The 23,592-nt window shown below is 45.4% G+C and overlaps 1 protein-coding gene across 1 annotated transcript in view; it reads left to right on the forward strand.

Moving 5' to 3' along the window:
- The first annotated feature begins 668 nt into the window (after positions 1-668).
- Positions 669-23,592, forward strand: part of ABCA12 (ATP binding cassette subfamily A member 12) — a 79,210-nt gene continuing 56,286 nt past the window's right edge. The window contains exons 1-7 of the mRNA XM_058809226.1: positions 669-897; positions 4,533-4,626; positions 16,653-16,800; positions 19,041-19,129; positions 20,134-20,243; positions 20,961-21,146; positions 21,957-22,135. Of these exons, the coding sequence (XP_058665209.1) occupies positions 829-897; positions 4,533-4,626; positions 16,653-16,800; positions 19,041-19,129; positions 20,134-20,243; positions 20,961-21,146; positions 21,957-22,135 (875 nt within the window). The 5' untranslated portion in view covers positions 669-828. The remainder of the gene's footprint in view (positions 898-4,532; positions 4,627-16,652; positions 16,801-19,040; positions 19,130-20,133; positions 20,244-20,960; positions 21,147-21,956; positions 22,136-23,592) is intronic.

Genomic DNA, 23,592 nt, shown 5'->3' on the forward strand with positions numbered 1-23,592 from the left:
GTTCCCTGTGCTGTCATTGCTTTCCACTGTCCCTGTCTCTTCTCATTCCTCTCATCTTTGTTCTTTTTAGGTACCACTAGCTTGGAAAATTCAGTGATTAGTTGAATAATGAGTATTTAAGCCACACTAATGCTCTGAAATCTTGTCAAATCTGGCCCATTCTCAGGGGACTTGGTGTGTTTCATGGAAACCAGCCAGTGAGAGCCCCAGCATTCGGTTTCCTGGAGGAAAGGGAAGATGCAGGGAGCCAAGCAGTTGGATCAGTCCCTGAGATACAGGCTGTGGATGCTTTCTCCCCAGGCATTCCCTGTGAACTCAGGGAAGTCAGACTGGCCTGGCAAGTGGCCTAACTCTGCTGCTGCTGATGACACCTCTCCAGCAGAAGCGGTGTGTGGGCAGACAGGGAGTTTCATCATGGGGAGGAGGAGGAGGAGGAGGCATGCATCACCTTTTGTTTAAGCAGCAGCATCTTTTTGGAATGCTATCCATTTTATCTGGGAGGGCTTGGACAGGGAGCATCCAGGAGAGGCTGGATATTGTAATTAACACAAGTGGAGGCAGGCTGCTGCATCTGCCCGCCCGCCCAGAGAGGAAGAACCTGTTGAATTTGCTAGGAGCTATTGCTGTGAGGACAAGAGCCACAGTTCCTGGGAGTACAGCAGCCACAAGTGGATGGAGTAGCTGCTTCAGAGCTATGCTGTGGGGAAGAGGCAGAGGCCTGGATTTTGGACACTGGGTGCCCTTTTGGGTTAGAGCCTCCACTTTTGCCTCCTAAGCGTGGGGAGGAGGAACCCGCAGCCCCCTCGCTCTCGGTCGGGTGAGCCAAGCATGGCTGCACTCTCCCAGCACCTCAGGATCCTGCTCTGGAAGAACTGGCTCAGTGTCAAGAGGCAGCTGGTGAGTGTGGGAACAGAGGAGTGCAGGAGGGAGAGCCTGGAAACATCAGGAGCTGAGGAGCAGGGGGGGCACTGCAGAGAGGGAGCTTGGGCTGTTGGAATGGGAGAGTGGTGGTCGAAGCAGAAGGAAGGAAGGGAATGGCACAGAAGTGAAGATGGATTTTGTGTGAAGTCAGGAAGAGAAGATGGGTCTTGTGTGAAGCTCAGGAAGTGCAGATGGGTCTTGTATAAAGCTCAGGAGTCCAGACTGAGTACCATGGATGCCTCTCTTGTTTCCTCAGGACAATGTCTGTGCAAACAAAACCGTGCACAGACTCGTGGGCAGAACCTGCAGTTCTGTACCTGCTGCCATGTGAGTGACCCTGTGCCTGCTGCACAGCCTCTGAGGAGCCCCTGGGATCTGGGGGTGGTGGAGCTGCCCTTACACAGAGCCATTTGTAAAGGATGGATAAAGAAAAAGTAGCTCAGGTGATACTTTTGTTATCCAAGAGGGATGCAGGTAGGACAGGTTTCCAGTGGAGTCCAGCGTGCTGCGAATCAAACAGCCCAATCATCTTTGTGTCTGAGAGATAAACCATTGGCAGAAATGTCCAGAGAGGGATCTGAGCTGCAGCAGCATCAGGGAGCAAACATTCCTGTAGGAGGTATAGCATGGCCAGGCAGAGTAGTGTTGTCCCAGTCCAGTTTTGGTGTGTGGTATTTTCAGCAGAAGCCTGGGTAGTTCAGGGAGCTGCACCATAACCTGTGCTCCAGAAACCCAAACGTGGTGGGGTTTGAACTTGCCCTGGTGGAATGGAAACCTTGGCAGGCACAGGAAGTGCTGGCCAAAGAGAAATGTCCAAGGAGGGTGTGATGTGAGGGTGAAGTGAAAGGCCTTGTATGACTATATGCAAAGTCTGTTCCAGCTCACCCTGCCCAATCTCCTGGTTGTGGAGCCTGATTCAGAGAGGTGCTGGGTGCCTCTGACTCCTGTGGAAATGCTGTGTGCCTCAGAGCCTTCTTCACTGCTGCACAATACACTTTTCCTGAGATGCAGAAGAATCCCCATAAATTATCTCTAATTTCTCAAGAGAAATTGTAACAGCCTTGTTAAAAGCAGAAGGCTCGGGTCCCTTTTAGCTCCTGTGTACCCTGAGTAAATGCCACCTAAGCCCTGCCTGTGCTTCTGACCACAGTCTGACTTGCTGTAATTCTGGTTTCCTGGGAAGTTGAAATATCAACTCTGTAGAACTGAAATGTCAATTAAAATAAAATCTGGCCACTGCTGACTGTTTTATGGCAGGCATGCCTTGCAACCCTCCTTAATTTCCCTCTCTTGCTCCAAATTAGGGAGCTTTCTCAGGCTGAGGAGGGTGTGAGGAGGTAAACTCAGATCTTTTTGGGAGCAGAGTTGGGCCTGAGTGCCAAAGCGAACTGGAGATATTGGTGCCTCTTGTGTCTTGCACTTCATTATTTCAACAGAGGCAGGAAGGGGAGAGAAAATGTGCACTCAACCAGAGATCCTAAGTAAGCTCTGAGAGATTAAATCAACTTTTAGCAGTGAAATAATCCAGCAATTGAGAAATTATGCAATCTACATCACAGTTGTTAATGTCCCAAGAGCCAGATTGAGGTTGGTTGTGGTTCCATTGGAGTCAACATGTTCTACCTGCGGTGTGGCTGGGGTGGTTCTCTTGTTTTTGTTTATTAGAAATGCCTGGGACAGTGGGAATGCTGTGATGTTGCAAGTGATGTGCCCAGCTACTATTAAATCCAATTAAGTCACAGGACAGAGATACTGAGAGAAGACATGTCTGGAAAGTGAGGAGTGTAAGCTCAAAATGGGGAGGGACAATGATTTTCCTGAGTAGGAGCAGCCAGTATCCATTTAGTGTCCCAGGAATGTGACAGATGTCCAGCCCTCCCTTTAGGCAGTTTCTGACTAATATCAGTTTCTGTGCTGTTACCCCATAATTTTACTTTAGCCTGTGTGGTGCTAAACTAGGAGGACACATTAATAATACCATTTGCATGAGAATTAATCACAGTTCAACTGCATGTTTGGGGACTGATTATAGGGAAAGCATCTGATATAAAAAAAATTACTAAAATATGTCAGTGCCAAATTTGCTGCTACTTCTAAGCCTGAGTCACCTCATCAGGGACCATAGGGATGGAGTTGCAGTGGAACAACCATCTTTGGGCTGAATTGCTCTCCAGGATTTGTCTGTCTGTCTGTTTGGCTTTATGTTCCAGTGAGTGTTACAGGAAATGAAAATTCGGTTATGGGCTTGGAATTACTTTGGAAAAACAGCTTTGGATAAGATGTACTGATCTTAAAAAAAAATAGCAACACAACGATGAAAAATGGGATTATTTTGAAGAAAGACATCTTTGCAGTTCCTAAAATGGGCATGAAGATAGAACAGCAATTTTGTAGCACAGAGGAGTTTCAGTTTAACTACTGATAAATGGAAAACTCTTAATCTAGTAAGCATGGGAGCCAGCTTTCCCCTAGTGCAAAACCAAGGGATTATTTGAATAATTACAATTTCCTAGATCACAAAACGCCAAGGCTTGTATTTTAAAATTTTGGGCATCCTCCCTAGATTGGTTTACTATACTTAATCATTAATTGTAGTGTTTTCTTAATTCTTGTCCATTGAAAGGGGCAACCCTCATGTCAGAGGCAAGAGTGCTATACATGTTCATGTACATTAGGGCAATATTACATTATTTCTCTTCCACCTTAAGTTAGATATATGGAAGAAAGTCTTCCCTGTGAGGGAGATGAGGCCCTGGCACAGAGAAGCTGTGGCTGCCCCTGGATCCCTGGCAGTGTCCAGTGCCAGGTTGGATGGGTTTGGGGCACCCTGGGGTAGTGGAAGGTGTCCCTGCCCATGGCAAAGGGTGGGACTGTATCAACTTTAAGGTTCCTTTAACCAAAACCATTCTGAGAATCATCTCAGCTCATGTGTATGGACTGGTACAGTCTGTAGAGGGAAAGGTGGCAGAGATTTGGGCTGCTGGGGTCAGAAGTTCTTATAAGGGTTTTGTTCTTGAAGATGTGTGTTCTGTAGGCAGGTTGCACAACTCCATAAACCCCTTCCTCTGCCATGCTTGAGCTCCACATCTTGTGGATGACCACTGTGCAAATCCTTCCTTCCAGCTCTACCATGAGGATCCACTGCTTGTGAAAAACAGCTAAATTTTTTTGGGGGGGAAAACTGCTGTAGGCTTGTCAAACACTTCAATTTTGGGGTGTAGGTCAATTGAAGTTCTATTTATCCATCATTTCACTGAAAGTGAAACCAAGCTTTCACTCTGCAGCTGCTTTATCTTCTGGCTGATGCTTCCCAGCATGCCTTTACTGTGACATAGCAGTGTCTCAAAGCTGGGTAAACACAGTCCCCCATAATTACCAGCCAAACTGAAACCCTGTGCTGCTCTCAGCCTTGTTATTTGCTCTTAAAATCTTCAGTAGTTTTTCTTCCTGAATAGATAATGCTTGGATTTTAATTGTATGCATGCCAGGACAGGTGTGATTTACAATGCGCCTCATAACTCACTTAGGGCCCTGCTTGTGCATTCCAGACAGGCTCTGGGTGACATCAATGCCACAAACGTAACCGATTTATTTTCATTGCTCTTTTATAGGTATGGTCGTTTGTTTTAATTTCCTGGCCCGTGGTTGTTTTCATCATCTTGGCCATTATCCGTCTCAAATTCCCTCCAGAGCCACAGCAGAACTGTAAGTAACTGGTTTGTTTTTATGTCTGTGGGGTTTAGCTCTCATTTCAGTGGCTGATGTGTTCATTTGATGTGTTTTGTTACTTTTACAAATTTGGCTCCGTGTAGTTTCCAGTGGAGATTTCCTGGGATGCATCATGCTGTAAATAAAATGTGTGTGCTCCTCTGAGGTTGTTTTTGCTCATGGTTGTTTTTTTTTTCCAAATTAGCTTTATAATTAGAAAACAACCTTAAAGAACTGTCTCATCAAGATTTATTTGGATACTGCAATATAAATTTCCAGGATAAACTGAGGGAGAAGAGGGCAGCTGGGGGGAGAGCTTACTCAGTAAAATGAGTGAGGGCAGAGGCTGCAAGTGTGATTATGCAGGTGAGGTGGCAAACATGAAAGGTTTTACCTTGTGCATGCCACATGCAAAATGTGCACATTAAAGTATCTCACTGCTAAGGCTCAGCTGAAGAGTGATAGCTTGCTTGGCTCCTGGGACCTGATGGTGCATGTGAGCCCCTTGTAAAAAAACCAGCAGCTCCTAGGGTGGCTCAGGAGTTGTTGGGGGTCAAATGGGTTTGCACAAGCTGGTTCTGCTTGCAGGCCTCTCTCCTTGGGTCAGGAAGTGTCCATTTCAGAGCAGGGATGCACTTGGGTCTGCTCTAAAGCACTTCTGCTGAGCAGTGAGTCCTTACCACCATCAGAGGCATGTCCCAGCCCTGGGCACTTTTGTTCATGAAGTAAAGCAGAGCAAGGAGTTCATCCAGTTGGGAGCCTGTTTTCCTTTCACAGTGTTGGTTTTGAGTTGAATCAAATGATAAAGCCATAGAATGGTTTGGCTTGGAAGGGAACTTAAAGATTTTCAGCACCTGGTTATGGCAGAGACACCATCATGGGTGACCCATATGGGGCGGCAAGAGCAAAGCCCTGGCATGGGCAAGGTTGGAGGTTTGTATTTGGGGCAGGGAGACTGATGCAGGAGGACAGGAGACAGTGCCTGGCAGCAGAGGAGACAAGCATTTGTCTCCCAGTGTTTGTAGCTGTCCCATGTGTGGGATGTGGCTGGGAGGGATCTGCCTCTGAACACTGGGATGTTCACCCTGGTGTGATTCTCTGGTTAGAAACTCCTCTTCCTCTGTGAGGTGTGAGGCAGGAGCACATTGTGACAAGTATCAGACATGCAATTAAGATTGTCCTTGTAGCAGAGAGTCCTTGTTACAGCCTAATCCCTCTGAAGCATTGTGTACCTCCTTCCATAGGCAGGGATGTAGGCAAGTTCTTCCTGAAAGTATTCTTTAATGGGAAAGAACATTCTTGAAATGTTGGGATAATTTTTGAACCCCAAGCCCATCTGCTGTCAGCAAAAGACCTCTTTAGGCATGTTATATATTCCAAGTTCTCCCAAATTCCCTGGAACAAGTTGGAGCAGGCAAGACAGGACATGTTGTGCTTTGTGAAAACCCTGGATTTTGTCAAGTGTGGAAATGGCAGACCTCCCACACTGCCCCACCAGTTGTACTGCCTGTCCCAATAAATCAGATAAGTTGGATGTCAAGGGAGCCATCTGGATGGGGAAATATTTATTCTTTTATTTGACATGGTTATTAGTTTGAAGCTATATTTATTTGCAGCATTTTTACTCTGCATGATCACATCTCTGCCTTAATGAATTAACAGCAATAATCTCATGACCTGCAAGTAGCACCAGCAGTTGTGCTTTGCAGGAAAGGGGAAAGTTGGGCAGTGTCTTTGGATGAGTTCCCTTTCCTTGTGCAGATTAATTTTATTTCCGTGCAACTCTCAATAAGTGTGTGAGTAGGAGTCTGTCTCTCTTAGAAGTGGATGATAGGAACTCTCAATTGCAAGAGAGGTTTTTTGCTGGAAAATAATGGTTTTGGTGTGTTCTTGTGATCCAGATGTTCAGAGACCATCTAAGAATCCTGAGGGAATAACAAGGATGCTAACCAGAGCATCAAACAGCCAGTTTCTGCTCCTACTATAGTTAAATAAGAACAGTTCCTTGACAATTGAAAAGCAAAAGATAAATCACTTGGGAACTTTCCTTTTTGATAGAAAAGCAGGCGGGGGTGGACACATCTAAGAAAACTATTACAGGAGGGGATTTTATTCATTTTATTCATAAAATTCACCTTATGCTGAGTTCCAGTGCCTGGCTTAAGACAGAATTGTTAAGTAGTGACAAGAAATTGTTTCCAGTTCTGCTGTCAAGAGATTATTGCAGGTAGACAAAAGTCAGGAAGCCCAGAATCAGTGGCACAGAGATGGAATAAGCTACTCAGATGCTGATGTTTGGAGCCTTAGAGATAATCCCACTCTGTAACCTTATCTTGTGTATTCAGGGCCACAGAAATATCATGAAATCTATTAATTTTTTTTCAATTAAAGCAGCTCAAATTGAAGACAGTAATTTCTTCTGAAGGGCAGCTAATACACATTGAATAGGTGGAGGATTATGTAGAGAAATTACCTGGCAAATATCAGTCAAGGTGAACAAATGGCAAGGGTTTCCTGCAGGAGCAAGTTGCTTGTGCTGAATTATATTGTGTAGCACTTAATGCAAAGGGAGCTTGTGCCAGGCTGAGCTTCAGAGGGAAATGACATGCCAAATAAATGTCACCACTCCAGAGCTGCTCATAGGAGAGCTAAGAACTGAGGGAAACAAGGAGCTGAGGTCTGATAAATAATTTTCTTCACAACTAAAGCATCCTGTATCTAGGAGGTAAAAAACCTATCTCTCTTCTTTATTCAGGGATTCTGTTTGATGATGTGTTTCCAGGTCAGCAGAGATTGTTGTCAGGAGAAATGAAAAAGAGATTTCAGTGTCTGCATACCCAGTTTCTGTGATGATCCCAGAGTCTTACAAACGAAATCCCCATCCAACTTACTATTCACATTGCAGTTGTGACTTCTGACCCTTTTATTCCAGCTTTTGTCTTTGCTAGGACACATTGGGATGTGTATGTGTGGAATAGGAAACTCTGGACTGGATCCTGCAGGTGAAAGCCACCGGGTTTGATGGTATCTCCCAGACTTTTGTGCCTGTGTCACCTGTTTTCTAGAGCAGGGACACAAATCCCTTTCCATCCTGCAGGTTTTAGCAAGGTATGGGAATTGTGTGCGAGATACAATCTGTCCCTCAGGGCTCAGCCCACTCAGTCTGCAGAGGAGCTCAATTACGCTGCTTGCTTTAACGAGCTGTGACACCCTGTCACACCCTCCCCGCCCGATTCCTTCCTTTCCTGCTGGCCTCCTCTCCCTGCTGTAAGTTGAACCTCGTCAGAATTCCCGGTAGGAGCTCTCCTGGGTGTGGTTACAGAACCCTGAGCTGTGGGGAGGATGTGGGGCAAACCTCACCCCGGGTCTGCTCCTGTGGTGCTGTCAAACCCACGCCTCATTCACAGACAGTTCTTCATGAAAAGCAGCCGTGCTCTTGGGTCTGCTCTTAAACCCACCAAATTCTGCCAGGGAATTCCTTGGCAGAGCTTTCCCAGTGAAGCACTTTCTACCCTTCACCTCTGCCCAGAATTTCCCCCCAAGATTTCCCCAGTGTTGTGGAGATGCCTGCAAGGGTGCATTGCATTCACTCAGAGATGTTTGTCAGAGTCTCAGCAGCAGAGTCCTCCACGAGGCTGCTCTTTGCAGCCAATATTCTGGGGGAATATCATCACAATTGGTTATCTGGTCAGTACCAGCACAACTCTTTGGGTCTAGCTTAGAGCCAGAGCTATGTAGGAGTAGACTCTGCTCTCATTCTTGGCTCCAGTGCTCCTGGGAGAAGGAAGGCCCAGGATAGGCTCTGCCTCTGAGCTGCATCCCATTCCCATTGGACCTTTGAACAGGTCCAAAACTGGCAGGAAAAATCAGAACTCTCTGATGCCTTAGAAGGTATCTCACCTGGAGGTGAGAAAACTCAGAAAATATGCTGTACTTTATAGGAATTTGCCTCTTAGTTGGAGGCACCTGTGTTCATCTCTTTTCCCAGTAATGTGGAAAAATTAATAGGTTCCCATGCTAATTACAGGGAGTTGGGATGATGGCTCAGCTGCACAGGCCACTCCATTCATTTGGATAAGTCATGGATATTTATGCAAGTCATAATCCACCCCCAGGGTTCAGCCTATTCTACACACAGCAGACTGCAGGCTCTCCTTCACCACTTGCCTGTGGTGGAGCAGCCCCACTCCTTGTGTTCCTTTACATTGCTTCATTTTCCTCCCTTTCTTTTCTGTCAGTCTTTCCTCCCCTTTCTGGACATCAGATTTTTGTATCTGATGGAGTCTGCCGTGATGAGGGAAATACCTCAGCGAGTCTCTTGCTTTGGTGTGAATGTTTTGTTTCATTCTGTTCTGCTAGGGAGCAGACTGCCATGTAACCCTCTGTTTCATTAAACCAGACCTGAAGAGGGTATGGATTATATTAATTAACCCCATATTTGCTGGAATAGACATCTACACTGCTCTCCTTGCATGCAGAAGCAGTGCCCAGCCATGTAGTACCTTGTTTTCCCCTTGGCTTGGAGATCAGCTGCTAAAGAGAGCACTGGGATGTTTGTAATGCCTCCCTTGTCTTAAATCTCCACACTTCCCTTTCTTCCCACAGACTCTTCTGCCTTCTGGGGTGTGACTGAAGGATGTTCAGGGCTGGAGCTGGGAACTCCTGACTTCTCACTGTGATTTTTCCTTCCTCATTGAGCAGGGCCTTGGGGTGATCATTTCATTCTAACTGACTTCCTGAAACATCTCGGTCCAGGCTCTGGGATCTAAAAGGGCACAGGTATTTTTCCAGAGGTGCTGAGCAGCTTGGCTTAGACTGGAATTAGCAGTTGTTGGTGCCTGTGTTTCTGGGAAGGAGGTCACTTTTGCTTAAAGAATCTAAACCTGGGCTCTGGAGGCACTCAGCATTGAAAGATGTTGGTTGGTTAAACACACTTTCTGTGCAGGTGTTTTTCCAAGAGTCTAGATATGGATTTAAGTTTTTAGGTTCCAGTTTCTTGCTGGGAAATGTCCTGACTCTCATCTTAGGTCCTGTTTGGGTAGGGCTCATACAGACAAGATCATCTTAGCTGTGTTACAAGACCAGGTTAGCCTTGTCTGCATTAAATATTGCTTTCAAAGAGCCCTCTAGGAAAAGGGCTTGTGTGCAGGTACTGCTTTCTCCTGGTGTGTTTGTGCTTCAGGCAGTGGAGCATCCCTTGCTAGCACTGTGAGCCTCCTCAGCTCTGCCCTCATCTCTGTCATTTCCCCACCTTGCCCTGAGTTTGCAATACCTCTCTGAAGGGTTCCAGGTTCCTCCTCCTCTCCTTTGTTCCTGCCTTTGGTTTGGAAGTCCTTTCTCCTCCCTTTGCACCTGCTGCTCTTTGACTCCTTTGTGATTTTTACGCTCTCTGCTCTTTATGATCATGAACCCGATGTGATCAGATTGCAGCGCTGATTTTTAATTTATTAAATAAGGAGGTGGAAGTGGAAGGTCTGTGGCTGAGCAAAACCAGCTTGCCCAGTCTTAATAAGCATGGAAGTGGATTGTGTGTGCTCTGGTTGGTCTCATTGCAGAGCCTGAAGTGCTTGGGGGAAGAATTGGGCAACAAAATGAAATGTTTCTTGCATGGAGGCCTCAGAGGGAGGGAGGAGTGTGGCTGTGAGTTGTCTGCTGCTTTGATTGCAGTGTCCTGGGCAGGACATCATGAGAAAACAAGGGTCCTGTGGCTGTAAAGATTAAAAAAAATGCAAGGCTTTAAATCTCACCCAGCCACACTGGGTGTCCAGGGGGCTTGGATGGATTTATCTGGGGTCCTGCTGTGCTTCCATTTCAAAAATCAGGAGATGCAAAAGGAGGCTGTATGAGGTGGGGATCAGTCTGTTCTGCCATGTCTCAAGTGAAAAGATGAGAGGTAATGGCCTTCAATTGTGCCAGGGGAGGGTCAGATTAGATATTAGAAAAAAAATGCATGGAAATGTCACAGTAATAGAAGTGCCAGGGCAATTAAAGATTCTGTTTTAATAGGTAAGGCATGAACCAACTGAGTATTCATGTATAAAGAGTGCCCTGCTTAAAAATTAATCCCATCCCATAGATTTGATGATTTAGTTTAGTTTTTGGAGAGCGATTCAAAGTCCTAGCATTAGCATAAAGCTTTGTACAATAAAAAAAATAAAAATAGGCAGCTTCGGTTGTTACAGATAAATAGATGTGAACAAAGCTGGAAATGGACAGTTGCATGTGGTTGGAGGGAAGCAGGGTCTTTGTCATGTCATGAAACAGGCACTTTTGTCGTTTTGGCTGTTGAAAAAAGCAGAAATTAAAATTTAAAGTGATGCTGTGTGACAATGAGAAAGACTAGAGGGGAAGCCAGGAGGTTGTGTGTGCACAAACACAGCCAAACATTTGGCACAGAAAGTTGGGAGGAGGTGACCAGAGCAGGACATATTCTCACTAGGAGCTTTTGTGACTCTTGAGATAAATATGGATCACAGCTGATAAACAGTTTGGGGTCTTTTGCTGCTCTGGGTTAGACCCCACTGCTCAGGGGTGTGTAGGAACACAGCACAGAGTGTTTCCTCCACTACAAAAATCCTGAAAGGTTTAAGCTTTCTTCAGCCAGCAGCTGAAGGGGTTTGATCCATGTGATCATTTTAGTAGCTGCTGACAAATCTATTTTTGTGAATTTGTCTAATTCTTTTGAAATCAATGTGTGCTTTATCCCATGGCAGTAAGTTCTACAATGTTTTGATATTTGTTACAAAAATCTGTTTTCAGTCCTGTTTGCTGGTTATGCCCTGATCTCACTGTATTTTGCTGTCCCTGTGTTATGAGGAGTGACCATTTTTTCACCCTTTTATTCACTGATTCCCAACTTTATTCATTTCTTTATCAAACCACTTTTTGGCTACTTTTTCCCTAGCTGAAAAGTCCCAGTTATGTTGTTGCCTTGTATGATTTGGCAGTGATTGAATGCATTTCCAATTAAACACAAATACTTCCTAATGAAACCATTAGCTCATTAGTGCCTCCATTTCACCAGAGTTTAGATTTATATGGATTTTTTATGAACTATGGGAGGAATCTGGAAGGACTTAGAGCATAGGTAGTGTCAAAATGTGTGCATTTTGAAGGCAATTGAATTTTTTTTCATGCCCAAGTAGTGGTGATAAAACCCTAAACTAGAGGTGGGTAGAAACCAGAAAAACTCAGCTGGGGGCTGCTGTGGTCATGGTGCTGATCTGCTGAATTCCTGGCTGGATCAGCAAATGGCTGGACTCAGCTGTAATGCAAATACCACAAACCTCAGAGCAGTGGAAGCAGCAAAATCAATGTGGCAACGTGAAACACGGTCCATTTAGGTTTAAACACTTGGGTCAGTTTCAATTAATCTTCTAGACCACAGTGAAATAGTCATTGTCATCCCTTTTGTATGACATTTAGAACCACCCTGACATTTCTCATTGGTATTATACCAAGCACCTTTACCTGAAGAAAACAAAATGTTTTGCTCATGTTGAAGGGAAGTGTGCTGGAATTTACAACATTCAGAAAAATAGGAGAAATTAATTTTCTTTTTTTATTCTGCATGAGAGCAAATGGGGAAAAGCTAGAATTACCAGTGGCATGCATGCATTAATTGGTATCTTATGTTTGTTGTTACTGTTCTGCATGCCTTGTTTCTTTCCAGCTCTTGGAGATGTGGTTAGATGCTACTGAACAGGGAGAACCAGCCCATGCAGCTCTGAGCCCTTGGCCTCCTCTGCCCTTTGGGATGCCTCTGTCCTTCAGTTCCTGAGCCCTTCTCTCAGTGGGGACAGGAAACCAAAACTCTCTGTCTGAACACACAGTGAAAACATCTGCACTTGGGATTCTGCTGCTGGCAGACCCAGAGTCAGGCTTTGCTAACAGGATACAGATCTGGGCTTGGATTTTGGTTGTAGATGTGTCAGTTTGGCCAGAAATGTGAGAGGGTGATCTCTCAGCTCAGACATGTGGCAGCAGGGGGTGCAGTGATCTCTCCCCCTTAACTCATGGGCACTGATAATGGAACCCTTCAAGGGAAATTGGAGTTTTAGCAAATTAGGAGGTTTAAAGCTAAAGGCAGTAGGAGGATTGAAAAAAAAAATTTTTGTTATGTGTTGTGGATCTGCTCTAGTGTGTGATGAGGGATCATAAAGTTGGGGCTTGGATAGGGCATTGCCATAGGTTTGAGTGGGAGAAGGAGGTGCCTGTGGAAAACAAAGGGATTTCCAACAGTAAAAATACAGCAAAAGTTTCTAGTGGGGGTGTTACCCTTCAGGAAAACTATCACCATGGAAAGACTGTCCTTTAAATTTTACAGAGCAGGCACAACTCTCCTTCTGTCACATTTGCTAGCTGGTGCTTAGGTTGTGCGCTGGTGTCACTGGTGTGCTGGATAAACTCAGTATGGAGATCTCCTGGAGCAGCTTCCTCCCTGGCCATCCATGCAGGGGTTACAGGGCCAGCAGGGAACTCATCTGGCCCTGGGAATTTGGCTCTGCAGTAACACCAGCCCAGAGCACACACAATCCACTTCCATGTCTATTAAGACTGGGCAAGCTGGTTTTGCTCAGCCACAGACCTTCCACTTCCACCTCCTTATTTAATAAATTAAAAATCAGCACTGTGATCTGATCACATCAGGTTCATGGACTGATCATAAAGAGCAGAGAGCATAAAAATCACAAAGGAGCCAAAGAGCAGCAGGTGTAAAGGGAGGAGAAAGAACCTCCACCCCAAAGGCAGGAACAAAGGAGAGGAGGAGGAACCTGGAACCCTTCAGAGAGGTATTGCAAACTCAGGGCAAGGTGGGGAAGTTCATCTGGGTGGGCAGGACAGCCCCTATGGCTCTGTGGGGTCACATCTCCTCATCCTCAAGGGGATGGAGGGCAGGAGGAAGGAGCAGGGAGATAGCGTAAATCTCATGGCTCACCTTGGCATCAGTAAAGTCCTTTGCAGGAAGCAGGGCTGGAAACCAGCTTGGGTCTAACTCACACCACATGGGAATCTGGCCCAGACATTTTGGGTTTTTCTGCGTCATGGTCTTTCTCAAAAAACTTCATTAATTCTCTAACTGCTGTCAGAGCCCAGGCCTCTTCCAGAAGAGTCCTCCCTGGCACTGCCACTGCTCCTGTGCCAGGAGCATCGTGGGGTAACGCTGGTTTGTGACTCAGGAATGGATCAGGAGACCCATGGCTGCATCCAACTGCCAGCAAACTGCTCAGCATCTGCTGAGAGCTGGCAGAGCCTCACCGAGTGCCTCAGCCTCATGGGCCAGCAGTGCCTTCACAGGCGTTGTGCCACCACCACCGGTGGCAGCACTTCCAAACTTCAGGTCACAAATTCCTGGCTCTTTGTATCTGGGGCTGCTGTTTCAAAAGAAAAAGAAGAACCTTTTGTACAATACCATTGCTGTGTTCTGATGCTAAACACTGTGATAGAGCAGCTGATTGTTTCATTGCCCACTTAGTTCAAAGTGTGTCACCTTTGAGTCCAATTCTTTGAGTCCATTTAGGGTTGTTTCACCACTGCTTGGGCATGAAAAAATTCTCTTGCCTTCAAAACCCACACACTGACACTACCTATGCTCTAAATCCTTCCAAATTCCTCCCATAGTTCATAATTCTAGAATTTGTTATTGCTGTAATTGTACCTCAAGGAAGGGTCTTCCTCTGATCTGGATGCATCAGGATCTCTTGCTTTATCACCTCTGTAAACATCTGGCATGTCTCTGGAGAAGACCAGTGCTCTCCAGACCCATCCTTGTGTTCCCCTTTCAGCTTTACCCTGGGGAGTTACACAGCTTTGGCTGCTCCTGGTCTGCTAAGAGACATGAGCTGTGTGGATGTGGGTAGGTGTGGAGGGCAGTGAAGGGTGGAGCTCCTACACATCCTGGTGGCTGTGCCCTCCATCCCAGGCCCCATGGCTTCCCACATCTTTGAAGCTTCATTTTGGGAGGGACACTGATCCAGTGAGGTCTGTGGTGTGCATTTTTGGATGGGTGTGCAAGTCAATGCCCTGCATGGCAATGAGGGTGTGGGAGATGAGAAGGAAGATGAGAGGAAGGTGCCCATGTGTGCAGAACGCTGGGCAGGGCTGTAATTGGTGATCCCAAAGGGCAAACACTGCAGACATGACAGGGATATTCACACAAGGATGCTTCCAGATTAAAGTGCCCTGCTCTAAAGTTTCCCTCATGGACAGCAGATTAATTACCCTGCAACACCTTTAGAGTGGTGGATGCTTGGTCCTGTGGCCCCAACAGCAGAAGTTCTGCCTGGAGGGATAAGGGAGCTCTTTTGCTGCCCTTGGTGCTCTGAGATTACTGAGAGCTGGTTCAGCCAGCTGTGTAACTCCTGAGGGAGAGAGGGAGGGAGGGGTATAATTCCTGAGGTGGCTTGAGGGATGCAGGGATTGTTGGGGGAAGCTCCCCACAGCAGGGAGCCTTCTTCATGTTCTTTAATTTTCTCTTGTACTCCTAACTCTCCACTGAGAATCACACCACCATCAAAGTGGGTGCCTGTACCTCTGCAGGTCTCAGGGGCCTCTGTGCTGGTTGCTATTTTGACCAAAGCAATGGGAACTCCTTGCTAAACCATGAGCTCTTGTGTTCTGACAGAAAAATGCAGCAACCAAATGTGCTGAGGAAAGCTCAGGAAAATCCACTCTCCATCAAGGAGACCAACAGCCCTGGAATCCACCTACCCCTGCTAAGCCCTCTGGGAGCATCTGGGGTTTGACCACTGCTATAATGAGTAAATGTTGTGCAAATGTAGTTCTGTGTCCTTGCTGGAGGGGTGAGAGATAAAGCTGTGCCTGAGAGAGAGTCTCAGGTCATCTTTGAAGACTAAAGAGCAAGGTAATCAATTACCACAAGCCTGCCTGCAGGCCTTCAGCAAATCTGGCTCCTTTCCATAGCAGAAATAATAGCAATGTCCTTTGCCAGGTAATTTTCCAAATGATTATTTTAAATAATATGTTGCTGTGATCCAGCAAAAGAGTTTGGAGATTTATGAGAGTGTTTGTCTGCAAGAGGAAGAGCAGCCATGAACTCTGCGGGCTGGCAGCGAGCAGCACGGGGCAAGAGGCACATCCAACACTCCCAGAGTGTCTCATTGCTCAGGACCCCTCTGTGGCTGGAGAAATGGACACAGGGACACACATCCCATCCCTCAGCACTGCCTGCCAGCATCCCAGGTCACCAGGCAGATGGTGCTGGAGCTGCTCTGAGCTGGGAGGACGCACGGGGGGTGGTGGTGATGGATGGCTCCTCTGCCTTCCTGGGGCAGCTCTGCTCAAAAGGCAAAGGATGTTTGTTGGTCCTGGATCCATTGCCCCTGCCTGTAGTAAAAGCAGAGATGAAGCCCTGTTTTAACAGCAGCAGTGGGTGCAGTATTTGGCAATGCATTTTATTTCCTGGCTTGGAAATGAAGATCGTGGCTTTGTGTAGAAAACAATCCCACAAGTCTTGGAGAACATGTTCTCATGGGTACTTCAGGTTACTCTGGCCATGTGCCTGCTTTCACTTTGTTGTATTTTTTAAAAGACACAATTAGAATACCTTAATCTAAGTGGATTTTTGTAATTTTTTTCCTGTTGTTGGATTTGGGAGAGAAGGGAGGGAATGTGCAGTTGTTTCAGGATCAGCAGGTATCCTATGAACAAATATCTTGGCTCTTCTTCCTACTAACTGGGACCCTGAGCAACTGGGTCTGGTGGGACGTGTCCCTGCCCATGAAAGGCATGTTGGAACTGGGCTACCTTCAAGGTTTCTTCCAAGCCAAACCATTCTGTGATTAAATAGCCTGTGATGGCTTTGTCAGTGTTGAGGAGGTGCTTGTAGTGGGATTTGGCAGATGATACTGCCAGGGTGGAGTCAGTGAAAGGAGCCTCAGTGGAACTGAGAATCTCTCCTGCTGTTTAAGAAGGGAAAATAGCACATCCTGACAGAAACATATGGCCAAAAAGTGCACGTCCTCATCATCATAATGGCATTTTGTCTCTCTTTCTTCCTCCAGGTTACCTTGCACCCCGAAACCTTCCCAGTGCAGGCTTCTTCCCGTTCCTGCAGACGGTGCTGTGTGATTCCGATGCCAGGTGTAAGGGCACACCATACACACCAGAAGATCTGCTGCCAAGACTTAATGACATCTCACCCCTCAGACTGTAAGGGAATCTGAATATTTCCTGGTGTTAGGAGGTGTAAAACAGAGTCTGTTTTGAGGGGGAGGGAGCATCCATGCATGTCTGTGTGTATGTACAAATTTGTCCACAACAGATATACCTCAACTACCTGTTCTAAGAGATGTCTGACACTTAGAATATCAGCTGCAACTGGACACTTCAGAAATAATCACATTAGGGACAGCTCTCAGTAATGTGTCCACTGATTCAGGCTTGAATCTTCTACTGAAGGGAATTTTGCTCCCTGAGAAAAACTCTTCAGCTCACCCAGATCAAAGCAAAGGAACATGGTTTTGCATGGCTGTGGGTCAGATCAGTGATAAGACTTGCACCCAGAGCAGCCCAGAATGTTGATCTGCCACTGAGAGGGATCAGTTCAGGATACTTTGGCTGGAAGTTTGGATGTTAGTTCTGGAGCAGCTGCTGTTTGAGCGCATCCTCCAGAATGGGTGTCCTCTCTGCAGGCCATCAAACATGTTGGGAAACACATGAAAATGCAGAAACATTTTTTGCCCATGAAAGCCAGAGATTTGCAGCATGGAGCTGGCTGGGCATGTTTTATTGGAATGTCCATTTGCTGAAATGGAAATGTTCAGTGGGACCATTTCAACTTCTTGATGTTCCAGTTGAAGTCAAACAGGATTTGCCTTGAGACTTGCCAACCAGGGTGGTTTCTACACCTTGGCTGCCCAGTTCTGACAGACCCCTGGGGAACGTGCCCATGCTGAGGCCTGGCTGGTTAATGGAGAGCTAAAAATCTGAGCATCTCACAATGGCCCTGGTTACTCATCTTTGCTTTTAGGTGAGAGGCTGCTCCATAGTCAGAGTCTCAAATCCCCCCTGGCGAGAGGTTGAGATTCTGAAGAGCTAAAATGGGCCCACCATCAGGCAGTCCTGAGGTTGGTGGCTCCTTAAAGATCCTCCCTAATGCAGAGGGAGTCATTTCTTAGGCCAATTCAGTGGTCAGAATCTCTCCATGGGTGGGAAGGATGATTAAGGATGTGGGCAACTGAAGTTGCACAAGGTGAATCCTAATTGAATGCAAGGTCATGCAGCAGAAGAGAGGAGGGAAGGCAAAGCCACATGGAGACTGGATGCCTGGATTCACAGCTCTGTTCCTCAGTGTCATTGTTTTTTCCTGGGCATGTTAAACAATGGTTCATTTGGGGTATTGAAATGAAGAAATGGGAGCTTCTAGTGCCAAGGCTGGAGGTCTTCCATGGGTTTGAATAGCTGCAAATCCTCCTTGCTTTCTGCTTTTGGTTTCTGAAAAGCTGTTTAGGAAGTAAGTGACTTTTCCTGCCAAATGAAAACCAAAGGATTTGGCCAGATTTTATATCAAGAACATGAGTTATTAACAAGCATCTTGACAGCTTTTGATGCTTGAGATTGTGTGTGGGAAGTATCATTATAGATATGTGGCCATTCCTCCCCTTGCATGGTCAGTGTCAGCCTTGGTGTGTCCTACAAGGAAAAACACCAACTATTAAGTAGCCACACCAAAACTAGCAGGATGCAGCAGAGTCTAAAACCTCAGGAAAAGATTCCTTGGGAAGGGGAAAGCTCCAGATGAATAGGTGCAGCTCTGCCTCAGGGGTGCAGGATCCTCACTGGTGAGTTTGTCACAAAGTGTTTGAGCCGTGGCCCTTCACTACCTGGATCTGTTGTTTTGTAATATTCAGCTAATCCAGGCTGGTTTTCTCCTCTCCCTCCCATTGTGCAACTCACTGAAGCTCTTGTTAAGCTGTTTTATAACTTGCCCTAAAACTATGTATAACCAGAGGTCAGCAGGGAAGATGGGCAAGGTTCTCCCCTTTGATTCTGTTCCTTAGAGGCATTTACCAAGGTGTGCATGGTAAGGTTGCTTGAAATTTCCCTTAATAAAAGGGAACCAAGTCCAAAAACCAAGCTCAGCAGCCTTTTCTCCTGTAGTGGAATGTTTGGGAAGGATGAGTAAGGTCCTGTTGTCTGGAAGGATTTCTTGGTAAGGCCACACACTTTATAGCCATGGAGTTCTGGACTTTTGCTTCCCCAAGAGACGTGCCAGGCCTCCAGAAGGAACCAGGCTTTTGCATAACCCAGATTTCAACACACCTGCCATGAAATCCAGCCACAGACACATTCTGAGTTAAAGCAGTAAGTTAATTATAAGAAATTCTTGCAGTTGTTACAGTTGTCTCTTCTTTTTTTTTCCTTTTTTTTTCTTTTCTTTTTCCTCCCAGCAAGCGCAGGAGCTCATCCAGTGTAGCCAAGGACAGGCAGCCATCGCCACGGAGTGCAGAGGTTCCTGAAAGCAGGAGTGCTTCACTGGGTAGGTTCTCACTGCTCTTTTGAAGATCTCTGGACAGAGCTGCAGTTCTTAGAGCACTGCTGAAATGATTTATGTGTTTCATAGAGGCACGTGACAATGGCCACGACATTAGTGTAAATTCTTGGGGACAAGTACAAGTAGCTGTAGAGAGGACTTTGGAATTTGGCCAAGTAACCAGGATTAAATGGTTGTATTTCACAGGAGCAATGCAAGATCACAGATTGATTGGACATTAATTAGAGACCTGGCTGTTTATGGAATATTGCCCTTTCACTACCCACAAATTCTCCATAAACAGCTTATGATTGTTTTTTCAAACGGGTTTTTATCCACAGTTATCCAGCAAATAAGTTGTCTTCTGTGCCAGAGTGGATATTTATTGTTGGTGATGCTCTCCTCTGATGTGATTCTCTTTCCTGAAGGAACTTTCAGCCTGAAAGTTTCCATAAAATCATTACAATTATTATTTATTGGTGGTAATGGCTGGTACAATCTGCAAGCCATCGTGATGGATAGTCCTTTCTGCAGGGAGTTCACGATGAAATGAATGATTACAGATTTGCATTTGCCTGTTCTGCTCCAGCCATTCACTGTTCCAATTAGCATTCCTGCCAGCACCCTCTGTGGTGCACAGACAGAAAAAGGCAGAATGCAAAAGGGACCAAGTGCAGAGGCGTGGGGAGGGGAAAAACAAATCAATGAACAGTTATGGGAACTATTGACTCATGCTGATGGTCAGGGAGGAACTCAGTTCTACATTTTATTTAAAAGTAAAATTTAAAATGATAGGTTGTGGCCCCATATAACAAGTTACAGTGTCATCCAGAATTTCATTATATCAGGAAAAACCCTAAAGTACTTACAGGTAGCCATTGGTTGTACCTTTGGAAACAGTTTGCTAATCCACCCAAAGCTGTAGGTAGCTGTCCTGTGTCCTGCTTTTATGGAGCAAAGAGGTTTGAAAAGCTGTAAGTGAAATACAGTGTTTCAAACTGTTGTTGCAGCATTTGGGGATTTGGTATCTCATGGAGAGAAAAACCTTCAGAATGTTTCATCACCATCCAACTTGACTTCCAGCACCCAGACGTTCAACAAGATCTTCAGTTTTGGGAAGGTAAGTCTGTATTTGCATAATAGCTGAGTATGAACATTGTGTATTCTCATATTTAAAGAATTAGAAGCTCAAAGAACCAAGACACAGCTTTTATTGCTTTAGGATCTCCCTTATTATGTGAATGAGCTTTATTTGGGAAACACAGTGATTGTGGGTGGATTTTTAAGCTTTGTGGTGAGTTTTTTATCCTCTAGGCAGAAACCAGGCAAACCTTGAGACATAATATCATGAAATACTAAATATATATAAATACTCTGAGATACTTTGTTCAGAACTTGTGTGAGTTAAGGTATTTGCAGTATATTTTCTTTCTTATGAAATTAAAAATATGATGTCAGAGGCTTTGACATTCAAATATTTATTTGCCCATGCTAGTCCTGCAGTGGCACCAGAGGCACTGTGTGTTTATTGTATAGGTATTTCATATTTATAGAATCTATTGCTTTGTAATAGAAATTTGTTACAATTTAGTGGACACTGCTTTTGTGGTTTGGTGTCAAGGCCTACAAACACTTAAGCACACAATTTCTCTTTGTAATAGATGAGGAACTTGAGGGGTTTTAGTGACACTGTTCAGCTGTTAGAATTCTGTCTATGCTGTAACCACAGTTTTTTTCATTTACTGCTATCCCTTAAATAAGTTTCATCACTGCATTTAGCACCATCCCAAACACAATATTGCTTCACAGCCCCCCTGAATGTTTTTTGTTCTTCCAGAGGCAGGCCCAACACTCCACTGCAGGGAGCCTCAGGGCCCTGCTGTGCCAGCTCTTGTCGCGGTACCTGGCACATCCTGGTGCCATGGGAGGGAGCATGGCAGCCAACATCCACCACACATTCTGCTTCACCAACTCCTCGCTTCTGGAGGCCTTTGCCCAGGAGTTCAGGAGCCAGCTGTCCCAGGTGAGTGCCTGGGACCTTCCCTGGGGGCTGCAGCTGGGAGCTGTGGCAGTTCAGACACGTCAGGCAGGGTTTGGAGCTACAACACGGCCTCTCGTGGGCAGGAGTTGCTCATCTCTGTGCCCAAGTGCAAGTGGGGCACAGTGAGGATGAGTGAATTCTTGTGCATGGGGTTAACCCAGACACCTCCAAGCTGAGAACATGGCTTGGAAAGCCAAGGGTCATCCAGCCATCAGCTCATGGCTACCAAGGGTTCTCACCACGCCTGGGCCTTGCTTCTCCTCTTTCTTTGCAGGTCAGTAGAACAGCATGAGGATGTGGTGTAAATAAGAGTGTTTAAACCTTAGGAAGGCAATAAATTTAATTGTGTATTACCTCAGCAGTATCACTTCATCCAGTGACTCCTGCATCTGATCCAGCAATTCATGATTGAAGCAGTACTTGTCTCTGGGAAAGCAATATAATTAAAGCAAATTAATCCTTTAAAGATAAAGCCTTCTTTTTTTTTTTTTTTCTTAGCCAAGGTTAGAATTGATACTAATTTTCTTATATTCCTAGTCTTTGGACTCTTTAGGACATTGTGAATTGTAGGGCTTGTCTGAGCAGAGAATTTATTGTACAGCCTGGGGTGTGAAGGTAAAACACAGTCACACTCTCAGTTATTACCTGTCCTTTGAATGTATTGTTTGCAAGCTTGCATGCACATGCAGTTCCAGCTAAAAAACATAGAAGTACTCCCCTGCAGCAAGACTTCTGGTTAATAAATAATTTCTTCTGGTTCTTAAATAATTCCTTACATTTTTGTTTGTTAAGGTGCAGCACAACCCAGAGTACCAGGAGACTTTTGTCAATGAAATGGTCTCATTTCTGACACTCATCTCCCAAGTGCAGAATGACACCTCCCTGTGGCACCTGCTTTTGCTGGCCCCAGATGTGTTTCAGGACAACATGCAGCTGCGAGACATCATTGATTTCCTTCAGAATCCAAGCAGGTAAAACAGAGAAAATGGCAGGAGAAGCACTGAAAGCTGCTGGGCTTGTGTACTGACCTCTAAGGGCATCATCTTTCTTGAAAGAAAGGTGTTACCTTAAAAGCATGATTTGTTTGGGGAATGATGCAGCTCCATGCTAATGCATCTCTAAAGGTGTCTGTGGACTGTGAGCAGTGTGTTGTTTTTCAGTGACTCTTGTGTCATTCTTTTAATGGGAATTTGATATAAACTCTTGAGTTTTCTCCCAGCCTGCTCAGAGGCACTGTCATGCCCTTGTGCACATAGAAAAGCTGGTGAGTCACAGGCACTGCCTTTGGTGGAAGAAAAACCCTCCTGGCTGGATGAAGAAAGCAGCCAGCTGCTTCTTTCCAGAAAAGCACAGAGCCAAGTTCAGCTTGCTTTGGAACACCTCAAGCACTTGTAGGGGAGCCATAATGTTGGTTTTTAAAACTGATTTCCTAATCTACTGCTGGGTTAATCCTTCAAGACTGGTCCCAAGAAAGCAGAGAAGAGAGGGAGCCTGGTTTTCTACCATATGGGCTTTAACACATCTGACTTGAAGAAGAGAGTGCCAGTTATGCACTTGCTCAATGGTTATATTAAAACAGAGATGGCTTAACTGCATTATTTAACTGCACTGAAATATTTGATGCAGTTTGCACCTAGGGCAATACAAATTTCTAAAATGGGCTTAGCCTTGAAATCCCTTTCCTGGGCTGTAGTTTGGCTTAACTCTCCCTGATCTCCAGAAGACACAAGTTACTCAAGATTAAGGGACTGTGTTCCAAATCATCTTCTGGATGTGTGACTGATCCTGCTTGTTACAGTACATGGAGGACACCAAGAAATTGAGAGTCTTCAGAATGCTTTTTGTTTTTATCTTGCATACATGAGCAGTTGGGTTAAGATGCCAAAAGAAGTTGTAGAAGCTTTGATTGCACCCAGGCTTAGAGGGACTCACTTTTGATCACTGGAGTGTTGCTGAGGCACTTAGAAACCTGTACATTTAATATCAAGGTAATTTTCCATGCTGCATTGTGAGACCCATGTGTAAGCTGTAATGCCCTTATCCTTAAAGGAGTCAGCAGTAGTGTGGCAAGAATTGTAATTTTATTCAGAAGCATTTTGTTCATGCTGCTGTTTCAGTCACAGGAGTATTACATTTGGTTGCATTTACTGGCTTGCAGAACCCAGCCTGAGAACCAGCCCTGTTGGAGTGCCCAGGGAGAATTAATATTTACTGTGCTGCCCTGCTTTGCTCTCCAGCTGCAGAGCTGGGGGAAGTTATCATAGGCACAACAAAGAGGCACATAGAATTTCATCACCAGAGCTGTGCAGTGCTTTTATGCCTGGCATCTGGCACTGTAAATGCATGAGTAAAGAGTTATTGCAAAGAGATTGCACAAATAGTACTTTTAATGATGCTTACAAAAGCACATCTTAGCCAGCCTGCCCAC

Source organism: Ammospiza caudacuta, chromosome 8 (genome assembly GCF_027887145.1).
Source record: "Ammospiza caudacuta isolate bAmmCau1 chromosome 8, bAmmCau1.pri, whole genome shotgun sequence".
Taxonomy (NCBI): domain Eukaryota; kingdom Metazoa; phylum Chordata; class Aves; order Passeriformes; family Passerellidae; genus Ammospiza; species Ammospiza caudacuta.